General features: G+C 37.2%; 2 protein-coding genes across 2 annotated transcripts in view; one reads left to right on the top strand and one right to left on the bottom strand.

Annotated features, from left to right (window-relative positions):
- Positions 1 to 132: 132 nt before the first annotated feature.
- LOC115244235 (titin homolog) lies at positions 133 to 6,678 on the bottom strand. The gene is made up of 9 exons (XM_029821712.1): positions 6,309 to 6,678; positions 4,698 to 5,080; positions 4,411 to 4,633; positions 4,031 to 4,318; positions 3,795 to 3,922; positions 3,556 to 3,728; positions 3,077 to 3,470; positions 2,572 to 2,995; positions 133 to 2,476 (listed from the first exon to the last, which is right to left on the bottom strand). The coding sequence occupies exons 1-9, from the start codon at positions 6,388 to 6,390 to the stop codon at positions 360 to 362; spliced, it is 4,212 nt and encodes a 1,403-aa protein (XP_029677572.1). The 5' UTR covers positions 6,391 to 6,678; the 3' UTR covers positions 133 to 359.
- Positions 6,679 to 6,943: 265 nt separating this feature from the next.
- The window catches only part of LOC115244163, a 38,817-nt gene continuing 19,747 nt past the window's right edge, over positions 6,944 to 26,013 (top strand). Inside the window, exons 1-31 of the mRNA XM_029821594.1 lie at positions 6,944 to 8,770; positions 8,874 to 9,066; positions 9,172 to 9,285; positions 9,387 to 9,561; positions 9,738 to 9,838; positions 9,911 to 10,120; positions 10,199 to 10,384; positions 10,460 to 10,894; positions 10,989 to 11,111; positions 11,190 to 11,381; positions 11,529 to 11,737; positions 13,218 to 13,656; positions 13,761 to 13,942; positions 14,057 to 14,222; positions 14,383 to 14,608; positions 14,696 to 14,895; positions 19,515 to 19,637; positions 19,748 to 19,926; positions 20,016 to 20,263; positions 20,356 to 20,612; positions 21,318 to 21,509; positions 21,634 to 21,816; positions 22,077 to 22,682; positions 22,788 to 22,964; positions 23,213 to 23,396; positions 23,469 to 23,596; positions 23,690 to 24,139; positions 24,207 to 24,573; positions 24,644 to 25,071; positions 25,140 to 25,551; positions 25,636 to 25,938. Of these exons, the coding sequence (XP_029677454.1) occupies positions 8,586 to 8,770; positions 8,874 to 9,066; positions 9,172 to 9,285; positions 9,387 to 9,561; positions 9,738 to 9,838; positions 9,911 to 10,120; positions 10,199 to 10,384; positions 10,460 to 10,894; positions 10,989 to 11,111; positions 11,190 to 11,381; positions 11,529 to 11,737; positions 13,218 to 13,656; positions 13,761 to 13,942; positions 14,057 to 14,222; positions 14,383 to 14,608; positions 14,696 to 14,895; positions 19,515 to 19,637; positions 19,748 to 19,926; positions 20,016 to 20,263; positions 20,356 to 20,612; positions 21,318 to 21,509; positions 21,634 to 21,816; positions 22,077 to 22,682; positions 22,788 to 22,964; positions 23,213 to 23,396; positions 23,469 to 23,596; positions 23,690 to 24,139; positions 24,207 to 24,573; positions 24,644 to 25,071; positions 25,140 to 25,551; positions 25,636 to 25,938 (7,573 nt within the window). The 5' untranslated portion in view covers positions 6,944 to 8,585. The remainder of the gene's footprint in view (positions 8,771 to 8,873; positions 9,067 to 9,171; positions 9,286 to 9,386; positions 9,562 to 9,737; positions 9,839 to 9,910; positions 10,121 to 10,198; positions 10,385 to 10,459; positions 10,895 to 10,988; positions 11,112 to 11,189; positions 11,382 to 11,528; positions 11,738 to 13,217; positions 13,657 to 13,760; positions 13,943 to 14,056; positions 14,223 to 14,382; positions 14,609 to 14,695; positions 14,896 to 19,514; positions 19,638 to 19,747; positions 19,927 to 20,015; positions 20,264 to 20,355; positions 20,613 to 21,317; positions 21,510 to 21,633; positions 21,817 to 22,076; positions 22,683 to 22,787; positions 22,965 to 23,212; positions 23,397 to 23,468; positions 23,597 to 23,689; positions 24,140 to 24,206; positions 24,574 to 24,643; positions 25,072 to 25,139; positions 25,552 to 25,635; positions 25,939 to 26,013) is intronic.

Below are 26,013 nucleotides of genomic sequence, written 5' to 3'. Positions count from 1 at the left end.
TTTCTCTAAAATAATGTAATTATTTACGTAATAACGCATGACGTATTACGATAATGTGCCAAGTAACGGAATACATAATAAAAAATACGCATAATATTAGAGTTTGGTGAAAATATGTATATAATTTATTAGAGATAAGGAATTATATATTTATTATAAATATAGCGGATAACAATAACAAGTATCGATCAAATTACATAGGAAGGATGTCATAAATAGTTTGCAATTCTCGATATATTATATCGTTTCAACGTATGATATATTATTTCTTTGGCAATCATTTAGCATAGTTTGATTGGTAAACATGATGTACATAAAATATATATGACCATTTAGTTGCGTACACACACATCGATCGATCAAGGTTTTTTGGTGGACCGCCACCAGCGACGTGGCATCCACCCGTGTATTTCCTCCTGTATTCTTCGATATAGAAGCAGCACGATAAACGGAACCGCCAGGGTTTCCTTTTTAAAGAAATAAACGTACATTGCGGCCATCAACAACGTTAGGTCGGTTATGTAGTCTACTGTCGATCTGACTGTGTTTTTAGCTTCCAGAGCTAACTGCTTGCCATCTGTCCGTTCGGGGGTGCTTTTCCCGGCAATTTCTTTGGTAACTTTGGATTCTTTTTTCATCGCTCGATACTTGTTACTCTCGAGTGCTTTTTGCAGCTTCTCAACCTTTGATTCCACTGACGCCGTTTTTCCAAACCTCTCCCTAGAGTTCGATCTCGATGAGGAACGTGAGGAAGAGCCGGAAGGTATTTTAGATCTACGAGAGCCTTGTTCGTTTAAATCGTTTTTCGCTAATGATCGATTGTTTCTTTCCAGAGAAGGTGTGCGATTCCGAGTTTTTGAAGATGATCTCGACGAAGCGCCTGTCGTTCGTTCCTTTCTCCTCGCAGCTGGAGATTGGTCCCGGGAAGTCGGTCTACTTACGCGCTTCGCAGTCGTCGTATCTCTTGCAGGAGTCGTGCTTCTGGAATTAGCGCTTTCTTTTTTAGTAACCGCTGGTGCTTGATTATTTTTTGTCTGTTGTTTGACTTTATTCTTATTTTTAATTTTTGATTTCGATATCTCGTCCTGCTCTTGTTTATCTATCAGTTTTGGCGCAAGTTTTTCGTGCACTCGGTGCCTTTGATCTGCTTGATCCTCGGAAATGGAAGATCTTCGAGAACTGGCTGCGCTACCGTGTCGCGAATGACTCGCGTACTCCCGAACTATCTCGGTGTACTGATTCACGACCGCCATTCTAGCCTCTGTTTCAGCTGCCTCTTCATCAGGCGTCATGGACCGCAATTTCGATTGCATTCGACGATTTTTCGCCGCTTCTGCCGCCGATAAGATGCTATCTGTATCGGATTCTGACATTGGAGGTGTTTTCAGAACTTCGGACATGCTCGAAAAATCTGTGATTGTCTCCCCAATATCGATATTCATCTTTTCTACATTTTCTCGTTCATATGGCTGCGGTGATATCGTTCTGATTGGTTTTTCGGGAGCAATCGATCTGCCGAAATTATCCGGAGGAATTTCTTCCTTGGGTTTCTTTAAAATAGATTTTGGTACTACATTGTTCAATGAGACGGGAGTAACTGCTCTGACAGGTGGAATCTCCAAACTTGTCATTCTATCGTGCGAAATCTGTGGCAATTGTGGTTCGATGTGTGGAACTGATCTTCCCCTAGGATGATAAGTATCCTCTTCATCCATAAATTGTCTCGCCAATATCCTTGATTTTAATAATTTCAAGTCCTCGCTATCCGCACTACTAATCTCTTCCGATGATTCTTCGGAAGTCTCGACGCTAATAATTTCCTCCTCTTCCACTTCCTTGGCTCTATTTACACTAATGGAGGCTACCATCCCCTCTGCATCATCCGCTCGTATCGATTTCTCTTCTTGTACCTCCTCTAACAGCGGTACGTTCGTTTCATGCCATCTACGCAGACGTTCTAAAGATTCGTTCTCGTCGCTCCTCCTCCAGGAATCCGCCATCGTCGTTTCAGAGGGGAGATTCGGATCTGATCTGGCCTCGACATCCGACAGCAAAGCCGGCGAGAGAAGTTTCATTGTCTTCGGGGCCGCTTCGGTTTGCCCCTCACTCGATCGTCGGCGATCCTTTTTGGCCTGCCACGAAACGATCAAATTTTGCGTCGTGACGCCAGAATTGGATAGGCGTCTTCGAAGCGACGATCGCCGAACGGATTCATCATTTAATAGCGCCAATTCGCCAGTTTGTCTCTCAAGCTGCGTTTTTCGTTTCGCAATCTCGGATGCCTCTTCAGCGGCGACCGCGCGATAGAAACGTTCCATAGCACGTTCGTGAAGAAGCTCGGTAGAGCTGACCGCCGATCGCATTACTTCTACTACTTGATGCCGCGCGCTGAATAATTCCGGAAGAGACAGTGACATCGGCGGCGGTATGAGATCGCTCTCCTCTTCCATCAACTCGATCATGTCCTGTTTGCTACCTAAAAAAGCGAATGCGTTTGTTTAGTAAAATTTATAATGCAATTCTTGTATTTTTTAAAGATCTTTTGTTGTAGAATTTTTCTCGCGTACTTACTTGTGTTTTTAATGCGAGTTTCATGCGACGTGCCGTTCGTCACGGTTACATTTTCCTCTTGCATCTCATCCTCTGGATACAGGACCAGCATAAACTCCGAGCTACCGTGCAATGCGTCCTCATCATCCTCTCGTGACATCTTTTGCAATTGTAGGCTATTCTGCGGTGAAGGTAACATGGATTCATTTGTAATGGCGGTCTGTCTTTTTAAATTCGAATTCAAAGATGATGAAAAATAATGGCTAGCTGTGGTACGATTCTCCTCTCTTTGAGGTTCTTGAATTCTCGGCATCGAGAGCGGAGAGAGGCTTCTTCTTTCTTTTGTCGTAGGTATTGAACGCGGCTTGAAATCTTCTTCAACCGGAGAAGAGACTGTCACAGTTGGTTTCGGCGACATTGTTCTTTCTCTCTTTATAATATCTTGCTACATTGCAAAAAAAATATATCTTTTACCTTCTAATCTATAATAGAATTAGCATATTTGTTATATCCGTTCATTTCTTACCTTATCTCTCGTATCTGCCGCAGTATTCGATCGATCTGCATAATTTCCAAGAGAAACTTGTTGCTTCGTGGAAGCGTGGTCTCTGGATCTGGCTGGAGGAACTGGCGGAGAAACTTCCTTTTCTAAAGTGTCCGGTGCAAATGTCACTCTACTGTCTGCTCTGGACGGCCTGTCCAATGTAGAAATCGGCATTGCGAGCCGTTGCGTTGAAGCTGATCGCTCATCGTATCCAAAGCGATCGCCACTTTCGTCATCTCGCGTTTTAGCTTCTTCCCTCGTTAAACTCCTAGTTCTTTGCGCCGGCGTAGTAAAACTCACTTCGCGTTTGTCGCCGCGAGATCTACTGATCTCCCGATGACTCTGCGATTTTTCGTTCAAAGACGGCGTTACAATTCTGCAAATATAAAGCTATGAATTTATTTCTGCGCGGGTCAAAAAAGATTTCGAAGTAGAGAAAGCCCATCGACGATAAAGTATACCTTCTTTTAAGATCTGGAATGAAGATAACGTCGCTCTCTTCGCTAGGATCGCTGACTCCGTAAGGATTTTCAGCCTTCACCCGAAATTTGTATTCGGAGCCTTCGATTAATTCTGTTAACGTCGCGCTGGTGCATCTGCTCGTCGTTGCTTTAAGCCACACTTCCCAGCCAATCTGAAACAATTGTTGTCAAGTTTCTAAAAATTTACATGAATGAAAATAATATCTCCGATCGCGTACTCTATAGTATTCAATGATGTAAGTCCCGATCTTGCATCCGCCGTCATCCTCTGGTTCTTTCCATGATAATGTCACTGATCTACCTAGAGTCATCGCGACGTTCACTTTTCCGGGAGCAGCGGGCCGATCTGTTGGCAAAAATTAATGGCGCAAGCAACTGATAAATTATATTATACAAAATATTATAAAGAGTCTAAAAAAACTAATATCTAAATTAATGCAACATTATCACGCACCTGTTACAGTGACTAAAAAAGACGCAACATCTTCACCCAATTTGTTCGTAGCTTTGACGGTATATTCGCCTCGATCATTTCGTTTGGCATCTGGTATTTTCAAAACTGATTCACCGTCCATCACTTCAAATACGTGTCTAGCATCCTTGGATATCAGCTCTCCATCGTGATACCAGGTGACAGTAGGCGGTGGCTTACCTGCCAAGGATACCTTTAGTCTGATAGTTTCATCTTGCTCGAAAAGCAGACCGTCCTCATACTGACGCGGTAATCGTATCCGCGGTGACGCTAAATACATATAAATAACATTTAGAAATTTATCAAAATTGCAAAACCATATTTATATATTTTTTTTTGTTAGCATTGTCAATTTATCTAACCTTCGAGAATTAATTTAGCTCTAGTAGCAACGTGACCCGCTCGATTGGTGGCTGTACATTTGATTTCACCCTCGTCGTTAAGCGCAGTTTGATGAATCAGAAGAACGCTCTTTCCATTATCCGTATTGATCCTGGTGCGTCTACTGCTAAAAATCTCGAAACCGTCCTTGAACCACGAGATTTTTGGCAATGGTGTACCGGAGAATTGTGCGATAAACTCGGCCTATACGTGGGAAAAATTATCATTACATTCGAATTTTAGCATACACATCTGTATAAATACATACCTGTTCGTTCTCGAGCGCAGTCGTATCCTTGAGCTCCAGATCGAAATAAGGAGCGCAAGCTGCGGCGGCCCTTTGTAAGGTAACTGTTAGCGGCTCGGAGATTTCGCTCGGCCGCGAAAGTCCGACTGCATTTTGCGCTCTGACTCGAAATTGATAGCGCCATCCTGGCTCGAGACCGCTTAGAGTTAGCTCCGGAAAGGCGCACAGGCCGGGGCTGCTTCGTACCCAGTGAGTAGAGCCCAGTCGTCGATGCTCGACCAAGTATCCGACAATCGCCGATCCACCGTTACTCGGCGACCGCTCCCATCGTATCGCCACAACATCCGGCTGCGTTTCGTCTGTACCCGATATTAAGATAGGTTTGCCCGGTGGAGCTGGAAGGCCTGAGACCGTATGTCGAATGATTACAGATATTACAACAAAATGTAAATTAAAGTGATGAAAATATTGCTTGATCTAAAATTATTATATTAATATTTATTTAATCTTCTTAATGTACGTAAGTATATAAATTTATAAAATTAATATTTATTAATTTATTAATATATCTTCTTTTCTTGATTTTTTTTCAGGGTAAGTGGCACTATACTAATGTCAGCAAGTTCTTGCTAGAACGATGCTTAGGTATGTATATAGAGCAAATTTTCAACATCGGTACGTAAGTGGCGCTCCCAAAATAAAATGCGTCGCGTTTGGCAGTACATTAGAATACAGAACCGGCGCACTGTCTACAAATTGAGCATTTAACACCATTATTTTTTGCCTGTTTTTGTATAACGTGCAATAATCACGCACTGTCTTAAAAATGAGCACCGTAACATAAAAACAGAGTATGATTAATCCAGAGGAATAATAAAATCAATGCACGATCTAAACGTTCTTTCAAACTACACAGATCGACAGTTAATAGCAATCTAATTTTAGATATCATCTCGGTGTCAGAATCGTCTAATCGAATTTGGTTTAACAGTGATTTAAAGATCCCTCTTTATATCTTAAATCTACGCTATTAACAAGTCACAAGATGTGTGTGTTAATTACATTTATCATAAATAGTATTCGATGCTTTTAAAATCACGTAAATAATAATTTTGTTGTCCTAATAATATGTGACTACGGTTTTTCCTTGGATGCACGTTTTTTAAATGTATTAATTAGTAATAGATTAATTGATTAATCTCTTTAAAATGTATTTGCGCATACATTGAATATGACTTATTTAAATTTACAGTTAAATTATAATGTACATTAATTATTTGGATATATTCTTTTGTTGATATATATTTACGAAAAGTTACAGATATACGATAATTTGTTTAAATTTATACTAAATTAAATTATTTGAAACATCTGTCGATGTTTGTTAATTACATTTATCATAAATAGTATTCGATGCTTTTAAAATCACGTAAATAATAATTTTGTTGTCCTAATAAACAGAGAAAAACGCTATGCAAATGCGCTTTGAAATAGAGCAACATTTATTGAATCATTAAATTGATAAGGGCTTCCTTTTTGAGATAAATTTAAACGACATGAAAGTTATCTCTTCAATTTTAAAGATTATCGAGAATCGTAAAATTATATGAGCGAAACGATAGATCGATCTACCTGGACCATCCCAACGCGTCTTCCTCGAGTTGGTGCCAACGGAGATGTTTTTCGGATAATCTTTTGTCGTGGCGTTGCCCATTATCGTGCCTTCTTTTTTTCCTTCTCGTCGAGCCTGGCTCGACGATCACTCCGTCCCTGGCCAGTTTTCCGATCGTTCCCGCACTCCGAGATGTCAAAAGTATCACATTGACAACATTATTTGAAGAATGATCAAATAGCAAAATGATGCTGATCTTTGATGATGACCAACTTGGAAAGAGGGGAAGAGAGAAAGAGAGAGAAAGAAAGAGAGAGAGTGAGAAAGAGAGAGGAAGAGAAGATGAGTGGAAGAGAGACGGCAGGAGGAAAGGAGAGAGATGGACCAAAAAAAGAGAAAGACAGCGAATGTGCTTGATATAGCGCGAGGCTCGATGCAGCACTGGCGAACTTCCCCGTGGTCGTCGACTGTAGCGACGCCAAATCTCTTCAGCTTTCCTCGACGTCTATCTTTGTCCCATTGACATGTTCTTTAACTCTGTAATCTTCTTTAACTCTATATTCTTTCTTCAATATTTTTTTTTTTTTAATTGCGGACAAATATTGTTTGATAATTTTTTACATCGGACTAAGATAAAAATGTATTTTGTATTTGTATATCGTCTCGTAATTTGCATTTGAATTTGAAGGTCTACTGTGTATAATGTATGTACTAAAAATCTCGTCTTATATGATATCGCGTTCGCATCTTATATAATGGAACCACGTGGTAATACAGTACTGCTATGTAAATAAACTTGGAAAGCGGTATCGATATCTTGCCATTTTTTGCCGTAAATTGAAAATCCTAAATGGTAAAAAGTGTATTCTATCTAATTTGATAAATTATTTAATTTAAATATATGTATAATGTATTTAAATAATTAGTAATTCAGTAATTAGTAATTCAAAATAAAATCGTATAAATCGCGCTATAAGTCTTTTACTATATTTTTATCCACATCGATCGCTTCGAGAAACTTTCGCGAAAAAGTGCAGTGTAATGTCACAGAATTGTATGTGACTACGGTTTTTCCTTGGATGCACGTTTTTTAAATGTATTAATTAGTAATAGATTAATTGATTAATCTCTTTAAAATGTATTTGCGCATACATTGAATATGACTTATTTAAATTTACAGTTAAATTATAATGTACATTAATTATTTGGATATATTATTTTATTGATATATATTTACGAAAAATTACAGATATACGATAATTTGTTTAAATTTATACTGATTAAATTATTTGAAACATCTGTCGATGTTGAAATACGTGATGTCATCAGCGTGAACCGCGTAACCGACATCTACGAAGATATCTTCTTATTTTCTCTTTGCAATCTCCGTTACTTCTTGCCTAAAATATTTCTGCACATTTCTAAAGAGAGATAAGGAGTAAAAAATGCGATACCGGAGAGACAGAGAGATGAGAGGAAGGGAAGGGCCGGTGTGCGTAAAGGAGGGGGAACACACGGTTAATCGGTGCCAAAGTACCGTTGTATCTGAATGGACCAGGGATGGCTTTCGGTTTACCTGCAGCCTCCGTTGCGGCTGCAGCTCCGCGCTGCACCTATCGCGCTCGTGTACATTCTATATAAACGCACGTGTGTACACCTATATGCATGTGACAATTCTTTCCTTTCGTTGTTAACGCGGGACACGTGCGACAGCGACTCGAGTCAATCCAAGGCGCGACAAGTTCCCTCGTTGGTCACGTGGATACACAGATGCAAAGCACCTGGAGCCGAAACAGCTGTTGGCTAGTTATTCCCATATTTCCGCTACAGATTTGAAGTGCATACTATGACGTGTGCTGCGCCTACGCAATGTTTGGTCGTGACACTTTGCAAGTGATACGGATACGGTTCAACATCACTGGCTTGATCGAAGATCGGTGAAACCGTTAATTACAGTTATAATTCAGACATTCGTGCGTAAAATTTTTCAAAGAGTGAAAAATATACGTTTGACAATTGTACGGATTGTTTTCTTTCTGTGGAATAAAGATAGAATTTAAATGTATAAATGTTTGATCAAAATCATTTTCGACTACTTGAATTGTCTACAAAAGTGCATATTATTTAAATGCTGATATGTATGTGTTTGTGTGTGTGTAACCAAGTAATAATGAAATATTTAATGAAACAATTGTGAAATTTATATATAGTCGGCAAATGTGATCTTTTTTCAGATCGATCACGGATATCTGTAAAAGACTATTTGAAATGATTTTCTTTTACAAGCAATTATAGAGATGTCTATGAAAAATTTGAAAGCAATAGATATCCTGGAGGCTCTAGAATCGAAGCTCGCATATATTCCAGGTGGTCGTGATCGTGACGGACGGCCTTTAATAGTAATTAGTGTTCCTCCAGAACTTGATCCAACAACAAAACCAAAATTAGAATCTCTCATTTTATATTTTCTATCAATTTTCAGGTATAGAATATCTCGATATCTCACTGTACATATTTATAAATATATATGTATATTATTAGTTTATATACACATATAGATAATATTTTTTTTTTAAATTGATTAGCGAAGAGACGAAAGGAAAGGGCTTGGCTTTAATTGTGGACGCGCGTCGCGGTGCATGGCGCGTAGCTAGATCCTGTATTAGGCTATCCACGAATCTCGCAGGATCAACAGCCGTTTCTGTGATCGTAGTCCGACCCGATGGTTTCTGGGACAAACGTGTTGACAGTTGTACTAAGTCGCACAAGGAGGGCGAAGTTAGTGAATAAATCAATCTGATAAATATATTTATTGCAACTTTATTACATAAAAAAAACATAATCAAAAATCTATTTTTATTTTCTCACTAATTTACGTTTTAGCCAATATACGTTACTTTAACGAGACTGCACGTTTATATCGATTTTTCTCAATTACCGTACGAGTTGGCAGGTAACAAGGCATACAATCACGTCGAATGGATTAAAAAACATATGGTAAATTAAACAATATTACCACGAAATAAATAAATATAAATTATAAATACAGGTGATATGTTAATATCTTGATACATTGTGATTTGATTTTGACTTAATAGAAAATAGAAGATTACTCGAGAGATGCTTTAGAATTAATATCGAAAATGACAAATTTACATCAAAGACTGAATACTCTTGATGGTATTCGTATGACGCAATCAGACGATGATATAGAATCTTATTGGGAGATTGGTACGGAATTATTATCAACGGCGCGCCATATACTCCAATCAGGTCTATATATTATTTTTTATTTAAAATTTTTCAAAATTAGAATTATACTTGAATATAAAGTAATAAATACATATATAATATTAGTAACAGTTTAATAATTTCTTTTAAATAAGACAATATTTCTTATGTAAAAATTATGGAAAAAGTTAGGTAAATTTTGTGTTTGCTTGTTGTAGGTAGAAACCTAGTCAGTTCTATGAGCAGAGAGTCCTCCAAAGATACTTTGGACATGATTAAAGAAATCCATAAGCTGCTCGATTCTATCGAATTAAAACAGGTATTTAAATTTATTTAAGACTTATTTATTTAAATTTGTTTTTTAATTAATTTAACACGTTTACTTTTTTAGATGGATATTGAAAATTCGTGGATAGAAATGGAACGAAATCTCGATACTGCCAGAGTAATCGAAGATCTCGAGCAGGGTGTATCGAGCGTTACCGATTGGATCTTGGGTCCAGCGGATATGATGCTGAACTCTTGCTGTCAGGTTGGTTTTGATGTTTCTTCCTCCGAGGAACTGCGAAGACAGCACGAAAAGCTTGAGCTTCAATGCCGGGTAAATAAAATCTCATTATTTTTCATTTTATTATAGAGAATTGTGATAATCGAAGATAATCATAACGTGTGTTTATAGGAAACTTATGGGAGATATGCAGAATTGCTCCATAAAATTGATAGTCTCCCAAAAAGCAGGCTACCCGAAGATTTAAAATCTCAGAGAGATTTCATGGACTTTGTTTGTCGTAGTTTTGCTTCACGACTCGAAAGACGTAGAAATGTATTGATCACTTCACAAAGATTCTTCAGGCTTGTTTCTGAAGTAAGGAATAATCGGTCGAATAATAATATCACTTAAAAAACGGGTTTTTTTTTTGTAATTTGTTGTCACTTACAGTACTTTGATAAGACGAGTGAAGTATTTGAGCAATTAGTCATGGGTAGCAGAAATTATAATTTCTCTCAGGCGAGCGTTAAGCTCTTAACATTAGAGAAAAGTCAAACAGTTTTAGGTAAGGGAAAAAAACACGTCTCATCAGATATTAATATTTTTGTTCGATTTTATTCAATACGTTTGAATAATTTTCCAGATAGTTTAGAGCGCGAGCTCGTAAAGGAGGGCGAAAAATTGTCGGATATTCTCTCTATGCCCGTGAAGGATGCGCTTGGACGAGAAGTTTGCGTGAATTATAACGAAGATATCGTTAATGTAAAAGATATATTAGACGCAACAAACGCCAGGAAAAATATCTTTAACGATAGCGTGGAATTACAAAAGCTGTCGTTGAAACAAGTAGCCTTGATACATATGTATGAGAGCGATGCCGAACAAGTGAGCACGAAATAAGACGTAACGTAAAAAAAAAATATCATAATTAAAAAAAGATGCAAAAGCATACAATATAAAAGTTATATATTTTTTTCAGGCTGTTGAATGGTTAAAGGATCTATTTGATGTATTACTTCGGAATCATATGGAAGTTGGATGTAACACAAAAGAGATACAATCACAGAAAGAGGAACATCAATCCTTTCAGGAAACTGCGAAGGTAAAGCACATTATTAGTGCGATAAAATTTATTTATGCAGTATTGTTGAGTGCAACGTGTCGAAATAAATATTTACAGGGGACTTATGAATACGGTGGTCAGTTGGTGAACGGCGCGCGCATATTGAGACTATCTTGCAGAATATCATTAGAGAGCAACGCTGGTATCTTCTCGAGATTGCGGCAAGCTTGGCGGCAGTTTCGATCCGTTAGCCAGGAGCAGCTAACCAGGCTGCGAGTATGCGCTGTCTTTCACAGGAATGTTGAAGATGTACGCAAACGTGAACTAATATTGAATGAATATGCAAATCCAAAAGAGTAGCTCAGGCTGCTTTACTAGGACAAAAAAAAATTATTATTTTGCATGTCATGTGTAGTCATATATTTTTTATAAACTTTCTCTTTAATCTGTTTAAAGCACTGTATCAGATTGCAAAACTTGGTGGAAACGGTGACGATCTTGTATCGTGCTGCAAAAGACGAGGATGCAACAGCAAAATCGCGTATCAGGACAGATATAAGAGACATCCTTGATAATCGAGAAAAACTTTTATTGGAGGTTGGTCGAATGGTGAGACTGGGTCGCCTCCTCAAGACAAGATTAAAAGAATCTCTTTATCAGCAACCGTAAGTACAACGAAGAATCGCAGAACTGATTTGCATTAGCATAATTATGGCGTTAAGAAACTTCTATCTTTAATTTAAACATCTAAAAATATAAGATTAGTTTGAGTGATATATGCATTACGCGAAGGACAAGCTAGTGAGGTAACAGAAAGTAAACCTATAAGAAATTTCATAAGAAAAAGAACGAGATATAGTAATAGAACATAAATAGAAATTCAGAAATTTTATATTAAACTTTTTTGCATTTATTTCTTTGTTTAAAAACTGTAACTGGAAAAAAAGAACAAGTAGAATTAGGGAGACCGGTAATATGTTTGCTCGAACGCCTACGTGTTTAACAGAGACGGTGTGTCAGTCCATGGTTGGCTCTCGTCGAGATAGCTCCTGTAATCTAGGAACGGTACATGTAAGTTCGCAGTAAAATAACTGAGATCTCATAATGCCTTCGTTTGATTTACTTATTTAAAGATTAATTGTCATTTCTTTTATTTTATGTTTTTACTTTTATTTTAGTTAATCTTTCTGTTTGGTTTAATCCACAGTTGTAGCACATAATCATGCGGCTCGCCAACTGACAGGCAGATATGTAGAATCCTCTGTTTGATAAAAGAAAATGTCATTTTCTTTTAAGCCTATATTTTATAATAAGATTTATTTTATTATCACTAACGCTTTTGTGTGAATGTACACGCTATTGAAAATTATTAGAATATGTTCACGGATAACGGGGAATTGCGTTCCACAATTTGTTGGCTTTGTTCCATGGTCACATTGTAATCTAAAACTCGACTGGTAATGCAAATGCCGCCTTGATAATATTTTGGCTTGTGTCGTGAAGGATCGTTTATCGTATTGTTCCAGAGAATTATTTCTATCAAATTCACATCATAATAATAAAAAAAGAAAACAGACAAGCTGGATTATATAACATTCTGAAAAAATTTTTTAAATAAAAATTATCTTTAGAATTGCTGCAATAATATGCAAAAATATAGCAATCGGATTCTGCGTAGAATGAGCGTGTTCTACGAAATTAGAACTTTGCCCCAAATCACGGAGGCCATATGTGTCGACGTACTGTCGATGCACTGTCAACTATCAATTACGTAATCCACTGAAATGTTTTTCTAACATTGTGCTGTTTCTAATTCAATCATGGCTTCGATTTTAGATTGCATCTAATCATATGGAGAAAATAAAATAAATATTGTGAAGCTGATATATATGCTATACATGTGTGAATAAGTTCTAAGGCTTATAGTTCGTATAACATTTCTTAATTGCTATTTTACGCAATTGCGAGGAAATCATAAGAGTAACATTTGGAAGAAAACAACGTTACCGTATATGTAACTCATAAAACTCACTGAAATTGTGGATGCTAAGCAACCTTCTAGAATTTTTTTTTTTAGAAGTCTGGGAAAAAAATTTCTATTTATAGAATATCGAACTGACTATAATTAATATCCGTCTCTCTTAGGATGTCCGAAGCCGAGGAGACTTCGATTCTCGGCAGTAATCTGACAGCTGTGGAAGCTATCTCGGCGAAATTGGCGGAAGTTACGCTTCTCGCGGAAAAACTGGATGCGAGACTATGCGAAGCCGGAGCTAGAACTCGACCGATATCTATTCCTACCGCTGTGACGTCTTCCTCTTCGTCCTTGCTCTCGATATCTGCTATATCGCCGTCAGGCACGCCCATCCGTACGACTTCTATCGCCACCGCACCGGCATCGGGTGCGACAGCTTCGGTCCCGTCTGCAATCGCTCAAATGCGTCCAGCATCTTCGGAAACTACGACTGTGGTAGGCAAGTCCGTAACTCCTATGGCGGAAAAATCCGACGAGAGTTTACTTCACATCCCCAGTTCACATTCCACAGAAGATGTCGAGACATCGAATAAAGATTCCGGTACCAAGGTATGTCATTAAGTTTTAATATCGATATCGGCTGGTATCTATCTGTCTATCTTTCTCAGTTAAAAATACTTAAAAATATTATTAACATATTTTTACTTTTGTAGGAGCTTACTGAAAATCCCTGTAGCGAAAATACGGCAGAAGAATGCAATGTGGAGGGTTATACAACAGCGACTGAATGCTCAACAACTCCACCTTCGCGTTCCAGAAGCGCATCTTTTGTAACATCGCCGGAATGCGAAGATCTTTCTACGACGGCACCCGTGACGAGCCTCGATTCTACTTGGTACCTATGCAAACAGTCAATCATTTTAAATCCGTAATCAAAATCAGATCTAAACATTTGAAAATTTTAAAAATATCTTTCATCAGCTTTAAATATATATTCAAATATTTATAGGTGGGCCACTGAAACGTCTAAAGTAACTACCACTGCGGAACCTCTTGTTTCTGCTTCGAGCAATGAAAACCAGACGCTGAAATTTACTGAAGCAACGTCAAATATTTGCGCTACGAATGGAATAAAACCAACAACACAGATTGAAACGATGGAAAAAATCACTGACGTATGTAATATATTTTGATTGTCGAAAAAAAATTATTTTATGTCTTAGTATATCAGATCGCGTATGATTCAAATGATTATTTTGAAAATTGATATGAAATGTGGGACTTGTACTTATTCTTTACTTATTACAAATTATATGATTTTTTTTTTTTATGTAGGAGAGATCAGGCAGAATTGTAAAAGAAGTCACTGAGACGACCGTTTTACGCGTGTCGCACGATGTTCGATTAGGCGTAGCCTCTTACAAATTGACATCTAATATCATCCAAGATCATCGGCAGCATATCGACGCAAAGAATTTCCAAAATATAGAACGTATGCTACCAGCGGAATGTCACGAAAAAACGGACGATATTCATCGTGATCTTGATTTGTCTCAGTATAGTCAGTATTTTAGTTTAAGGTTCCACATAACACAATAATGCAAATTTATTCTTGTATCTACTAGTTTATCCTTTAATTTTTCAATAGAAGAATCTGAGAAATATGGTGACAGATGCTCGAAGAAAATCCAATCGGATCAATACATTACGCGCTCTGATTTGAGAGAGTACGAGGATGTATCCTCGCAGGATCTTTTACGGCATCACGAGGATAGTGGAATCGACATGTCGCCGATGAAGAAGGATGACAATTTAGAAAGCGAAGATTTTCTAGAAAGAGCGAGGAAAGTGAGTCTTGGATGAAGATATCATTTTCCATGATCGAGAGAGAAAGTTTGTTAATTGTTTGCATAAGTGCAGTTTTTTTTTTCAATCATCAATGCTTAATCGGATTTTCTTGTTTCATTTGTCATCTCTTAAACATAATTTAGCTACTTGATATGTGTGGATGTGGTGTGTGTGTGTGTGCTTAGTGTGATTTACAATTATTAAAATATTTTTAAGCTTGATATCACGCACATTAAATAGAGAACTATGATTATCCGTTTAATCCTTATAGTCTAAAATTATTTGCAGCTTTGATGAAGACAAATTTTATATTGAGAATCTCATAAGTAAATGTTACCGACGCAGGATTAACAACTTCGTCTAAAAAAGATATTTGTATGCATGGACCATAATTTGTCTCGAGAATATTATATGCCATATTGCATCCGCATGATCAAAGGAATGAAGAAACGGCATCATTAACCGCACACTTGTGTTTTGCTGTCGCAAGTCAAAATTTCGTGTGTAATACATTCTTACAGGAATTTCTTCTGCTATGTATATCGCATGAAATGTTTATTTTTTTTTTTTAAATAAATGATATTAAATAAAATTTTCCTGACGGGATACCTATTCAAAAATATACCAGGTGGCCGTATGGTACGTTTAGACGACCTTCTTTTCTTTACGATTGCTCCACTTTCGTTCGACGCTGGTCGGCGCTGCAGAGATCCGCTCAGTAGATCGTGCTCGAGCAGCGAGACGAAGGTGAGCGGGAGGCAACCAGCCGGGAGGAGGCTTAACCGGAGACCGCATCGCGGCATGCCGGTTCAGTCTTGGTTCGGCTGGTTACTGCAACCGATCGGCTGGTGACGTGATACACTCGTGACATGTGTCACGCGAGTGTTTCTGCCGTTGTTGTCGTCATTATTGCTATTAACACTGCCTGAACGCCTGAATCGATTTTAGGTGATTGCCAATTAAAGATTATGCCAAAAAGAAGAAAGACTCCGTATATCTAGAAAATCGTTCTTATAATTCGGGGTGAGCCACACAAAAATATCTCGTTGAAATGTCACTATCGAGAAGACTGAGTTTGCAATCTACTGAGAGAAATGAGAAAGATAACATGAGAAAGTATCTTTTTTCAGATTTTTTAACTTAAACTATGTAACTAAAGAAATAAAAAATCTGTCAAATATCTTCATTAATTTAAGCAGTAAACAGATAATTTATATAATTACGCGCGAATGCCACAAATATCGGATATTAATAATGATTAGAGATTTTCTTGAATATAAGCCGGTCAAATCATCTGCAAATATAATTGAGAATAATGCTCTAATATATATAATATAAAAAATACAAATTTATTTAATAAATTAAAACATTCTTTCAAAATATATAAAAAAAATTTTTGTAGCATAGTGTCTTCTTACCGTCTCTAAATCATCTTTAGCCATGGTTCTCACCATGATGTACTTGTCGTTGAAAGAACGCTACCAGTCAGTCCGGTTTTATTCTACCATTTGTCCGTTCGTGTAGATGACGTCATCGTATATAAAGATATTTTTAAAGTATAAACATATCAATGTTGAATCACAAAAAGTGCGAATGCAAATATTTCAGTATGCAAGATTACATTTCTTTAATTGATTGTAATAAATGAATGATTGTATAAATTAATAAATAGCTTAAAAATTATTATTTCAATTTTTCGCGCGACCGAAATATCTTAACAAGGTTATCAGAAATATAAATTAATTTCATTGGTATTTTTTGTTTTAAGAAATTGCTGCAAATTAAGCAAGCCGAGCATCGAGAGATAAAAAAAATTCTTGCGTAATATTCTTTCATTTGTCATACGCGCGATAAACATAATCGTTCCCCACATCGTATATTCACGGAATTTTCGTACCAGCGTTTTTGGCCAAGTGCCAAAAATAACGTCAATCAAGGAAGATAACTGTGAGTGCCAACTGAAAAATATATAATTTTTCATCGGTGAAATCTCTTTATATCACTTTGAGAATATCGATGAGCAAGATGTTTATTGTGTCGCGTTTTAGATTGGTATACGTCACTGCGATATATTTAGCACCAGGCATTGAAATCACTGTCCGGTCAAAACCGTATGATATCACCGTATGGCGTAACATTGTCTTAATTTTTTGGCATTTTGTCCGTCGATCTAATTGCTCGATTTATAGCATATATCATTACTCAATGTTAGTATATATATTTTCACATCCGCAAACATAATTGGCAACCGCCTAATCGATTGACGTTCAGATCCGAAACATCTTGATATCGCACGCAAGATAAGACTACTAATGATGATGGTGGACGGTCCTGACTCGATGGAGGCACACGCGCATCCCGAAGAATTCGACGAGATGAATTCAGGAATGGTGATGCGAAGAAATGAGGAAACGTCGCAACGAACCATCCCTCCAACTACCACTATAAGCACCATAGCTGTGCAAAGCGGAGAAACGCGTATAGTAATTGCTCTGCTTCAAGTAAGGAAACGTCACGCTGTCACTTTAAGTCGATAATAATTTATACTTTCCATTTCTACGTGTGATCCTTTTCTTTCGTTATATATCTAAATGTAAATTTAAATTTAAAAAAAAGATATATGCGAGACATTTATATTTAACGATTTCTCCTCGAAGAATTCAACACAGGATCTAGGCTGTCACTTTTACGTAGTTTTTGATAATAAATGATAAAATCTTTTGCCGCGATATCTCGTACATAACGCTATGGTGTAGATATTTCGGGATTCGGTTGCTTCGGTCTATAGCTATTTCCGAGTCCTCTCGAAACCGTAAGCGTTTTAGGTATCCGCTGAGCAAAACAAGTCTCCCGAAACTCCACGAAGGATAAATTTAACCGCTAGGTACAGTAACTCCCATTACACGCCACCATGATCAGATACACCCATCTCGATCTTAAAATCACGATCGTACAATCCGAGTAAGCGAGTTACATTACAAGCGTAAAGTGTTAATTGATCAATTTCTTTATCATTTCAAATATCTTTCCAGCGAAGATGGTTAGAATATGTAAGGTGATAAGACCAAGTATGTTCTTAATTAAATGTTTAATTTTTATATTGATCCGACGAAAGACTATATATGAGAATGTCTCTTTCAATATGTATATGATTTAAATTGTGAACTAAACTGTGTAAAGGGAATTCTGCAAGACGATAAATAGGTAAATCAATAAATAGACTGAGTGATCTGTGACGCCATATCGAACCAAAGAGATCTCTTATATGGCGGGGATCCGCGTATATACTCTCGTATAATCTAACAAACCGGTATTATGCGAGAGAGACGGCTCGGAGCGGCCCGGGCTCAATCCGGCCCGGCTTGACTCGCGGCATGATTCTTCCTTTTACCGCACCTTTCCCAATATATCGTACCTACGATCTAACGATACTCCGACATCTACATCCGAAAAAGGAGAAAAAGATACGCGAGAACCTTGGACGCGTGAGATTTTTCTACGACGCCGTTTTATTTACCAAGATTTTATCTATCAAGATTTCATCTGTTAAAATTTTATCGTCAACCATCTAAATTTTCTAAGCGCTTCTTGTTGCGTTATCAGACCTATTGTTAATTAATCTCTTGAAAAAATGGAACAAATAGCACGATTAATTTAATTACTTTTTCATCGCATCGGTCGATCTTTTCTACTTGAAATTCTGCCGAGTCTTCTTCCGTCTTATATTAAGTCGAGTCGCGCAGCTTATTCTCTCAAATATCCGAATATGGCCATGTTTGGACATACCAGTTATGTACGCATGACTTTACGGGATCATGTTCAATTTGAGCCGCCGGCTATAAGATTCGCTTTCACTTCGATTGCGCGAATCACGAGTCGCATTTTTCTTATTTATCGATTAGACAACGTAATATTTTGCACGTTTTCAGCTTGAACGTATATTCAAGCATGCTCACTAATTATGTTTCTTATCATTATAGTTCCATTCCAGTATCTTTGAGAAAAATAGTCAGAAAAGACTGTATCTTTATACAAACGTTGAAATAAAAAAAGGAAATAATTTTATGTTACCGATATATGACGATACCAGAAGAGAGAACTGGTCAATCCAAACGTGGATATTCGGCAGTGTGCCAAAGATGAAAATGGAAACATATCTTGCCCCTTTCTGTGGCCCAACCACACGAGGTCAATGAACTGAGGGTCGATCTCTGTCTACGCTGTTTGTCTTCTCGCTTCTTTTTTCCCATCTTTCCTCATTTATAATATTGGAGGGGACAAAGGCTTCGATTTTGAATTTTATTTACGAAATTATATATTAATTACTGTTATAAATTATCCTAAAATTTATTTGAGAATCTTTTTTATATGACAACGTGGACGTGCGGTTCTGTCAAACATTTCTTGAGATTTTCATTAGTCGTTTATCATGTTGTGTAATTAATCATAACATTGGATATAATATTTTGCTATAATTAATTAAAAGATATAATATTCTGATCATGCAAATAACGATTTAATGAAGAACAAGCAATATATCTAATATACAATTTAATTATGTTGTATTATTTATATTGTTGTGCGGAAGATTTCCAATTTTGTTACTACCGTTTGTCCAGAGTGGCGAATGGTTGAAGCTGAAAATACTCGAGCTACAACCAGAACTAACGAGACTCGGTGCTTCCGCAAAGGAAGCCACGGAATTCTTGAACGCGCACAACCAAGTATTACATCGATTACAGGTAAAATTTTAAATGTATCTAAGCTGCATTTCGTGAGAAAATTAAAATACGATTAAGCAGATTGTTTAAAGCCCTCTTTTCTGTTAATTAAAAAATTTTGCCATAATCAGAACAAGCAGAGCCCGGTGGAAGAATTGTTACGACAGGCTGATCAATTGATTGCGACCCAGAAATCAAAAGCGGAAGTATATGCGGCCATGGCAGAGACATTGGGTCAAGCGTGGTGTGATGTAAATCAACTTTTAGAACGTCGTAAGGAGATACTTGACAGAAACGTTTTATTTCAATGGTACAGCAATATGTAATTGTTTCATTAGGCGTGATATTCGCGCTGATTACATTGATTATTCGACGAAAAAATAATTTCTTTTTTTCTAGTCGAGCGACAGAATGTAGAGAGAGTATGGAGGCGTTGGAAATGGCATGTAATGACACGTTGCTACCGATCGAGATCGAAGCGGTGAAAAGTTTTCTATCCAAGATCCAGGATCTTCGCAAAGATATGCTGGAAGCGTTAATGGGTGCGTTGCGGGAAGGCAAGATGTTGTTGGACAAACTCAAGGAATTGGCGAACGAAGGCACCTTAGACTCCAGGCCGGATACTATTAAAGACGAAGCTAATCACGGTGCGTTTATTACAATATCTGCGAATAATTATTTTGCAATTATCGAATCAAGTTGTAAGTTGAGGATTTACAAATACCGTATTTTTCATTAGCCGTGCTGCGAGTTGAAAGGTGGCTGGAGGAGCTTCACGACAGACGGCGGCTGATCGAGACGTCTTTTCGCAGTAGAAAAACTCAATTGGAACAATGTCTCGCTCTCGCGTTGCTCGCGACCGATCTTCGCGATCTCGAAGAAATCCTCAACGACAGAATCGCCGCGTTAGCGAACAGCTGCGATCAGTTAGGAGATTCTGCATCTAGCGCCGAATTGCTTCTCTTCGAATTAAAGAAATTGCAAGCTGAAGCAAAGGTATCTACGAAAAAGAATAATTTAACTAATATCGCTATGGATATAATTTGATTCTTTTTTATTAATCTGATTTTTTTTTATTGGATATATTCAATCTCTTGAGTGATTGTGAGACGTACATATGTTATGTAATTATATTACTATAGTCTCGCTCTCGCGTTGCTCGCGACCGATCTTCGCGATCTCGAAGAAATCCTCAACGACAGAATCGCCGCGTTAGCGAACAGCTGCGATCAGTTAGGAGATTCTGCATCTAGCGCCGAATTGCTTCTCTTCGAATTAAAGAAATTGCAAGCTGAAGCAAAGGTATGTACGAAAAAGAATAATTTAAGTAATATCGCTAAAGATATAATTTGATTCTTTTTTATTAATCTGTGTGATTTTTTTTTTTATTGGATATACTCAATCTCTTGAGTGATTGTGAGACGTACATATGTTATGTAATTATATTACTATATTATATACAATTACTTCAAATTTTTTTTAGGAATTTCAAGACAGAGCTATTAAAATAACTAAATCGACCGAACGATTAGTTATGTACGAAAAAGAATAATTTAAGTAATATCGCTAAAGATATAATTTGATTCTTTTTTATTAATCTGATTTTTTTTTATTGGATATATTCAATCTCTTGAGTGATTGTGAGACGTACATATGTTATGTAATTATATTACTATATACAATTACTTCAAATTTTTTTAGGAATTTCAAGACAGAGCTATTAAAATAACTAAATCGACCGAACGATTAGTGTCATCGGGACACTTTGCTGGCGAACAAGCGACCGAACAGGCGTACGCGATTCTTAGCGTCGCCGCCGATTATGTCAACGACTTGGATCAGCATAATATATTGTTGAACAGGGCGATGGTCTTTTTTGATCTTGCACGATCGGTGAGTACTTCCTTTTTATCGTCTACGTAGAGACTAATCAATGAAGCGGTATAGCATTATATAATTTTATTAAGTTGCGTTTGTCAATTCGAGTTTAATCGTGAATATCACGCGATATGTATAGGCTATCACGAAACTGGATCAATTGGAAATTCAATTGATGACAACGGAACATCCTCCTTATTCCGCGCGACTCGCACGTTTTCACGCACAAGCTGTGACTACGATAGAAGACGTGACTTCAAAGCCCTTGTCGGAAGGATACGCGCTGCTGGATGTCACGGGAAGAGGAGCGCCCGGTGCCGAGGTCAGATCAATCGATTAATTAAATCTGATAATTAATCGTTGCGTATTTATTATCGCGCATTAAGTCAAGCTGCCAGTGAGAGGTTTCTCTTCGTTTTTGTAAGACAGCCGTATCGTTACTGAGAGGATACATGTGTAAATCATTCGTACAATAATCTTTTATTATATGCAGACTACATTATTTGCCGTTTAGATTTGATCCAAAAACAGATATGTAAAGTAAATGAGCGATATAATATTGAATATTTATGTCATATTTAGGGTATAAAAAATACGGTAGAAGAATTGGAAAATCGCAAAATTCGTTTGATGGAACGGTGTACAGCTCATAAAGAGGAGAGTCTGGAGATTTCGAGGATGCTTGCAACATTCTTGGATAAGCACGACGCGTTACGAACATGGTTGACTAGCTTCGCTGAAGCCTTTCTGCAGGGACATCAAGATATGGGCAGTGATCTGACAATGGCATGTGATTTTCGTCGAGTTCATTGTCAATTGCTTTCCGATTTTGATAATAAGAGCGAGGAAATGGATCATTTAGAATTGGAGATTCTTCCAATCATAGAACGCCTGGACGAGACACAGAAATATGAATTGCGATCAAAAATAAAAAATCTCGAAGACAAATGGGCGAAGACAAAGATTGCGGTGCTGAAAAGAATCGATTTGGGTACAATTTACATACAGTTTCACGAGATTATCGAAGAATTGACCAATGAAATGGATTCTATCGATAACGAATTAAAAAAATGTGAAACATTAGATGAGACCAGAATCCATGAGCTGGAAAGAAGATGGAAATCTCTTCAACCTCTTTACAAGAAACTCGATGATCGTGCAAAAGCGTTTCTCGATGAAACCGGCAACGTAAGTAACTTATAGTACTCTCGGATTTAAAAAGGCTCAAAGTTAATGATGTAAAAAGATTTTTGAAGAAACATGAAAATTGTATTCAAATTTTTTTTTCCATAGATTGATGACCCTTATCTTGATATATCGCGAGCTTGCCTGTATGTTCAGACTCTTTTGGAGAAATTTGCCAATCGGCAATTGGTTGTGACAGAATCATGGGAAAAATGGCAGATTACTATTGAAATTACGAGACAGAGGCGAATTGAATGTGAGCGAAAAGTCGAAGAAAGCACAAAGGTGTGATTTTCAATTTATATTATAAAATTTTATATTGCTCTCTTTTACAATTTCTATCTTTTGGATTTGTTTCTATTCTATTGTTAAATTTATTTGCGTCGTATCAATTTTTAATTTATATTACATTTGACAATTTAAATGAAACACGCATGCCACGAGAAAAGTGTCAAATTATATTAAAAGTATTTCCATTACTTGAAAATCTTTTTTCTAATTTTAATTATTATTGATTTGTTTGGTTTATATAGACATTAGCGTGGATTACAAAACTTGAGACAACATTGTATCCAGTGATAACAACACTATCCTCTAGAATAGTCGATATTCTGGATAATTTAAAAGATGTAAGACTACGGAGTTTATCTGAGTTAAACACAGCTCTTCAGGAATTGGATGGCAGAATCAAAAGTATTCGAGTATTTGTCGAAAAAGGTAATTAAAATATTTACACATTACGTTGCATTTAACAAGACTTATTGAATTAAAAAATTAATTATATTATAGGTGAAGTTAAAACAACTGAACAGATCTCAGAAAGACTTATGCAAATGCATGAAAAGATGAACATTGTCGCCAAGGATTACGAGACACTATTGGAATCTTTAATCTCCTTTTTTAAGAATCTTGAGGAGGTAAGAGATAGATTTTTCAATATGTTAAATATCTCATACAATTCATGTAATTCATATATATCGAGTATATAAATTATTTCACCGCTTTTTAAGATTGAGTATAAAATTGATCAAGCAAAGCAAGAAATTGAACGAGTATTAAGTTTTACAAGGCCCATTGATATGGATAGCGCATTAAATGAATTCGACATATTGAAAACGTCTATTGCGGAATCTTTGCTACGGATGCGTACAAAATCTGAAGAAATAATCGACAATATTAGACTACAGGAACCGCTAGAATCAGCGATGCAAGATATCGGAAAACTCAAAAGCGCAATAGACTCAGTGGTTGTCAAATTTGAATCGTTTCAAATCGAAACGTCAAGTCGTCTTGAGAAACATCGACGACTTTGCATTTTTAGAGAGGATATCGAAAAGATTAACTCAGATTTGCGTGACTTGAACGAACAGTTAAAAAACATGGACGAAAAAATCGGTGACAATTTGCCGGCGTCGAAAGCGGCACTGGCTGCTTTTGAACAGTTTGAACAAACTATAATAGTAAGTTAAGATAATCTCGCAGAATCTTCGAGTGGATTTTATTGCTAATTTACATTTTTGTTATTAGACTTTGGAGGAAAGAATTGAAACGTTTGTGAAAAAAACGGAAGAAATGATCGTTCCATTAACGCCACAAATGACGGATGAGATTTCATCTCTGCGAAACAGATGGTATCATCTGAGAGAGTGCGTTAAAAATACCAAGAAACGAATAAACTTAAGCATCGAATATTTCGCACTTTTGGAGGAAGCGAAGCAATGGTTTAGAGAAGGTAGCAAACTCTTGGTGATCGTAGCACGTAAGGCAACAACCGTAAAAGTGTCTGAAGAAGCCATAAATTTAATGCAAGAGATCGACGCTTATATAAAACCGGGCGAAGAACAGCAAGACAAAAGAATCGAACAGCTCAAACAATTATCGACTATAGTTTTCGGTAATCAACATTACACTTACAAAAAATATATATAAATATGCAGAACTTTCTTTGCAACATAATGTTTCAGGTACCGACAGACTCCCGCAATTCAACGAAGTGGTTGTAGAGAATCGGCAAATGTTAGATTCTTTTGCAGTTGTTTCTTCCGAATTGCGTACTTTGAGTCAAAATTTGCAAAATGCCGAGGATCTGCGGGAGAGGCTGCGAATCGAGAAGCTGGAAGCTGACAAGAAATTACAGGCTGCTAAAATAGAGATGGCCGCGGCAGAAGCTGCCAGAGTGAAAGCTGAAAATGCGAGGAAACTTGCGGAACAGCTTGCCGCTGAGACTTTGGACAAAGCCGCAATAGAGGCGAGAAAGTTGAAAGAAGAGGAAGCACGAAGAATTGTCCCTCCCGCTCTTTCTCATTCTGTCTCTGCTCAAACCGAGGAAACAGTAATTGAAGAAACAATTACTTCCGCCGTGACAACCAAAGAGATTCACATTCTTCAGAAGGTACTACAAACAACGTGTTTTGATTATTACAATTTTGCAATCGTAATTTGTATTCATCATATTTATAGATGGAAGTCGAGAAAAGTGTTCCGATCATTCAAAAGGAAGCTAGTCCACCGAGAAACCTTGTTTCCGAGGAAACACATCGCGTTGAAATGCACGATCACGCTGAAGAGGCACAAGCAGATGAAGTAGTTTCATTGGCTCCAGAATTCACAGTTCCTTTAAGCGATGCGACAATTCAGGAAGGCAAGGAATTCAGTTTCGAGTGCCGTTTGATTGGTCAGCCGACGCCAGAAATAGTCTGGTACAAAGATGGAATATCGATTTTGAATAATCCGGATTATGCAACGACTTATGTGAACGGCATTTGTACTTTGAAAATAGAAGAGACATTCGCTGAGGATTCCGCAAAGTACACTTGCCGCGCATTTAATATTTGCGGTTCTGTAGAAACATCAGCCACTCTCACTGTCACAGGTTTGATTTGCTTTTATTTTATATATATTATTTATTTTATTTTATATGTTATATGTGATAATAATTTAAAATTTTTAATTTTAGAAACTGTTACTGACGAGCAACCGACCGCTCCCGTTTTCGTAAAAGAACTGCTACCCTCTTCCGCGAGGGAAGGAAGCTCACATAGATTAGAATGCACTGTCCAGGGAAATCCTCTTCCAACGGTGCAATGGTACAAGAATGACACTAACATTGATAATTCCCCGGATTATGTCATCACTTTTAATAATGGGGAAGCTGTTTTAAAGTTTGAGGAAATTTTCTTGGAGGATAAAGCCTTCTATACCTGTAAAGCAACGAATCGATGGGGGCAATCGTCTACTACTGCTTCCCTGGACGTAGAACGTAAGATTATCATTTTATCTACTATGAGAGAGAGAGAGAGAGAGAGAGAGAGAGAGAGAGAGAGAGAGAGAGAGA

The sequence above is a fragment of the Formica exsecta genome, unplaced genomic scaffold (assembly GCF_003651465.1).
Source record: "Formica exsecta isolate Colony F162 unplaced genomic scaffold, ASM365146v1 scaffold80, whole genome shotgun sequence".
Classification (NCBI taxonomy): Eukaryota; Metazoa; Arthropoda; class Insecta; order Hymenoptera; family Formicidae; genus Formica; species Formica exsecta.
This window is presented reverse-complemented; position numbering and strand designations above follow the sequence as displayed.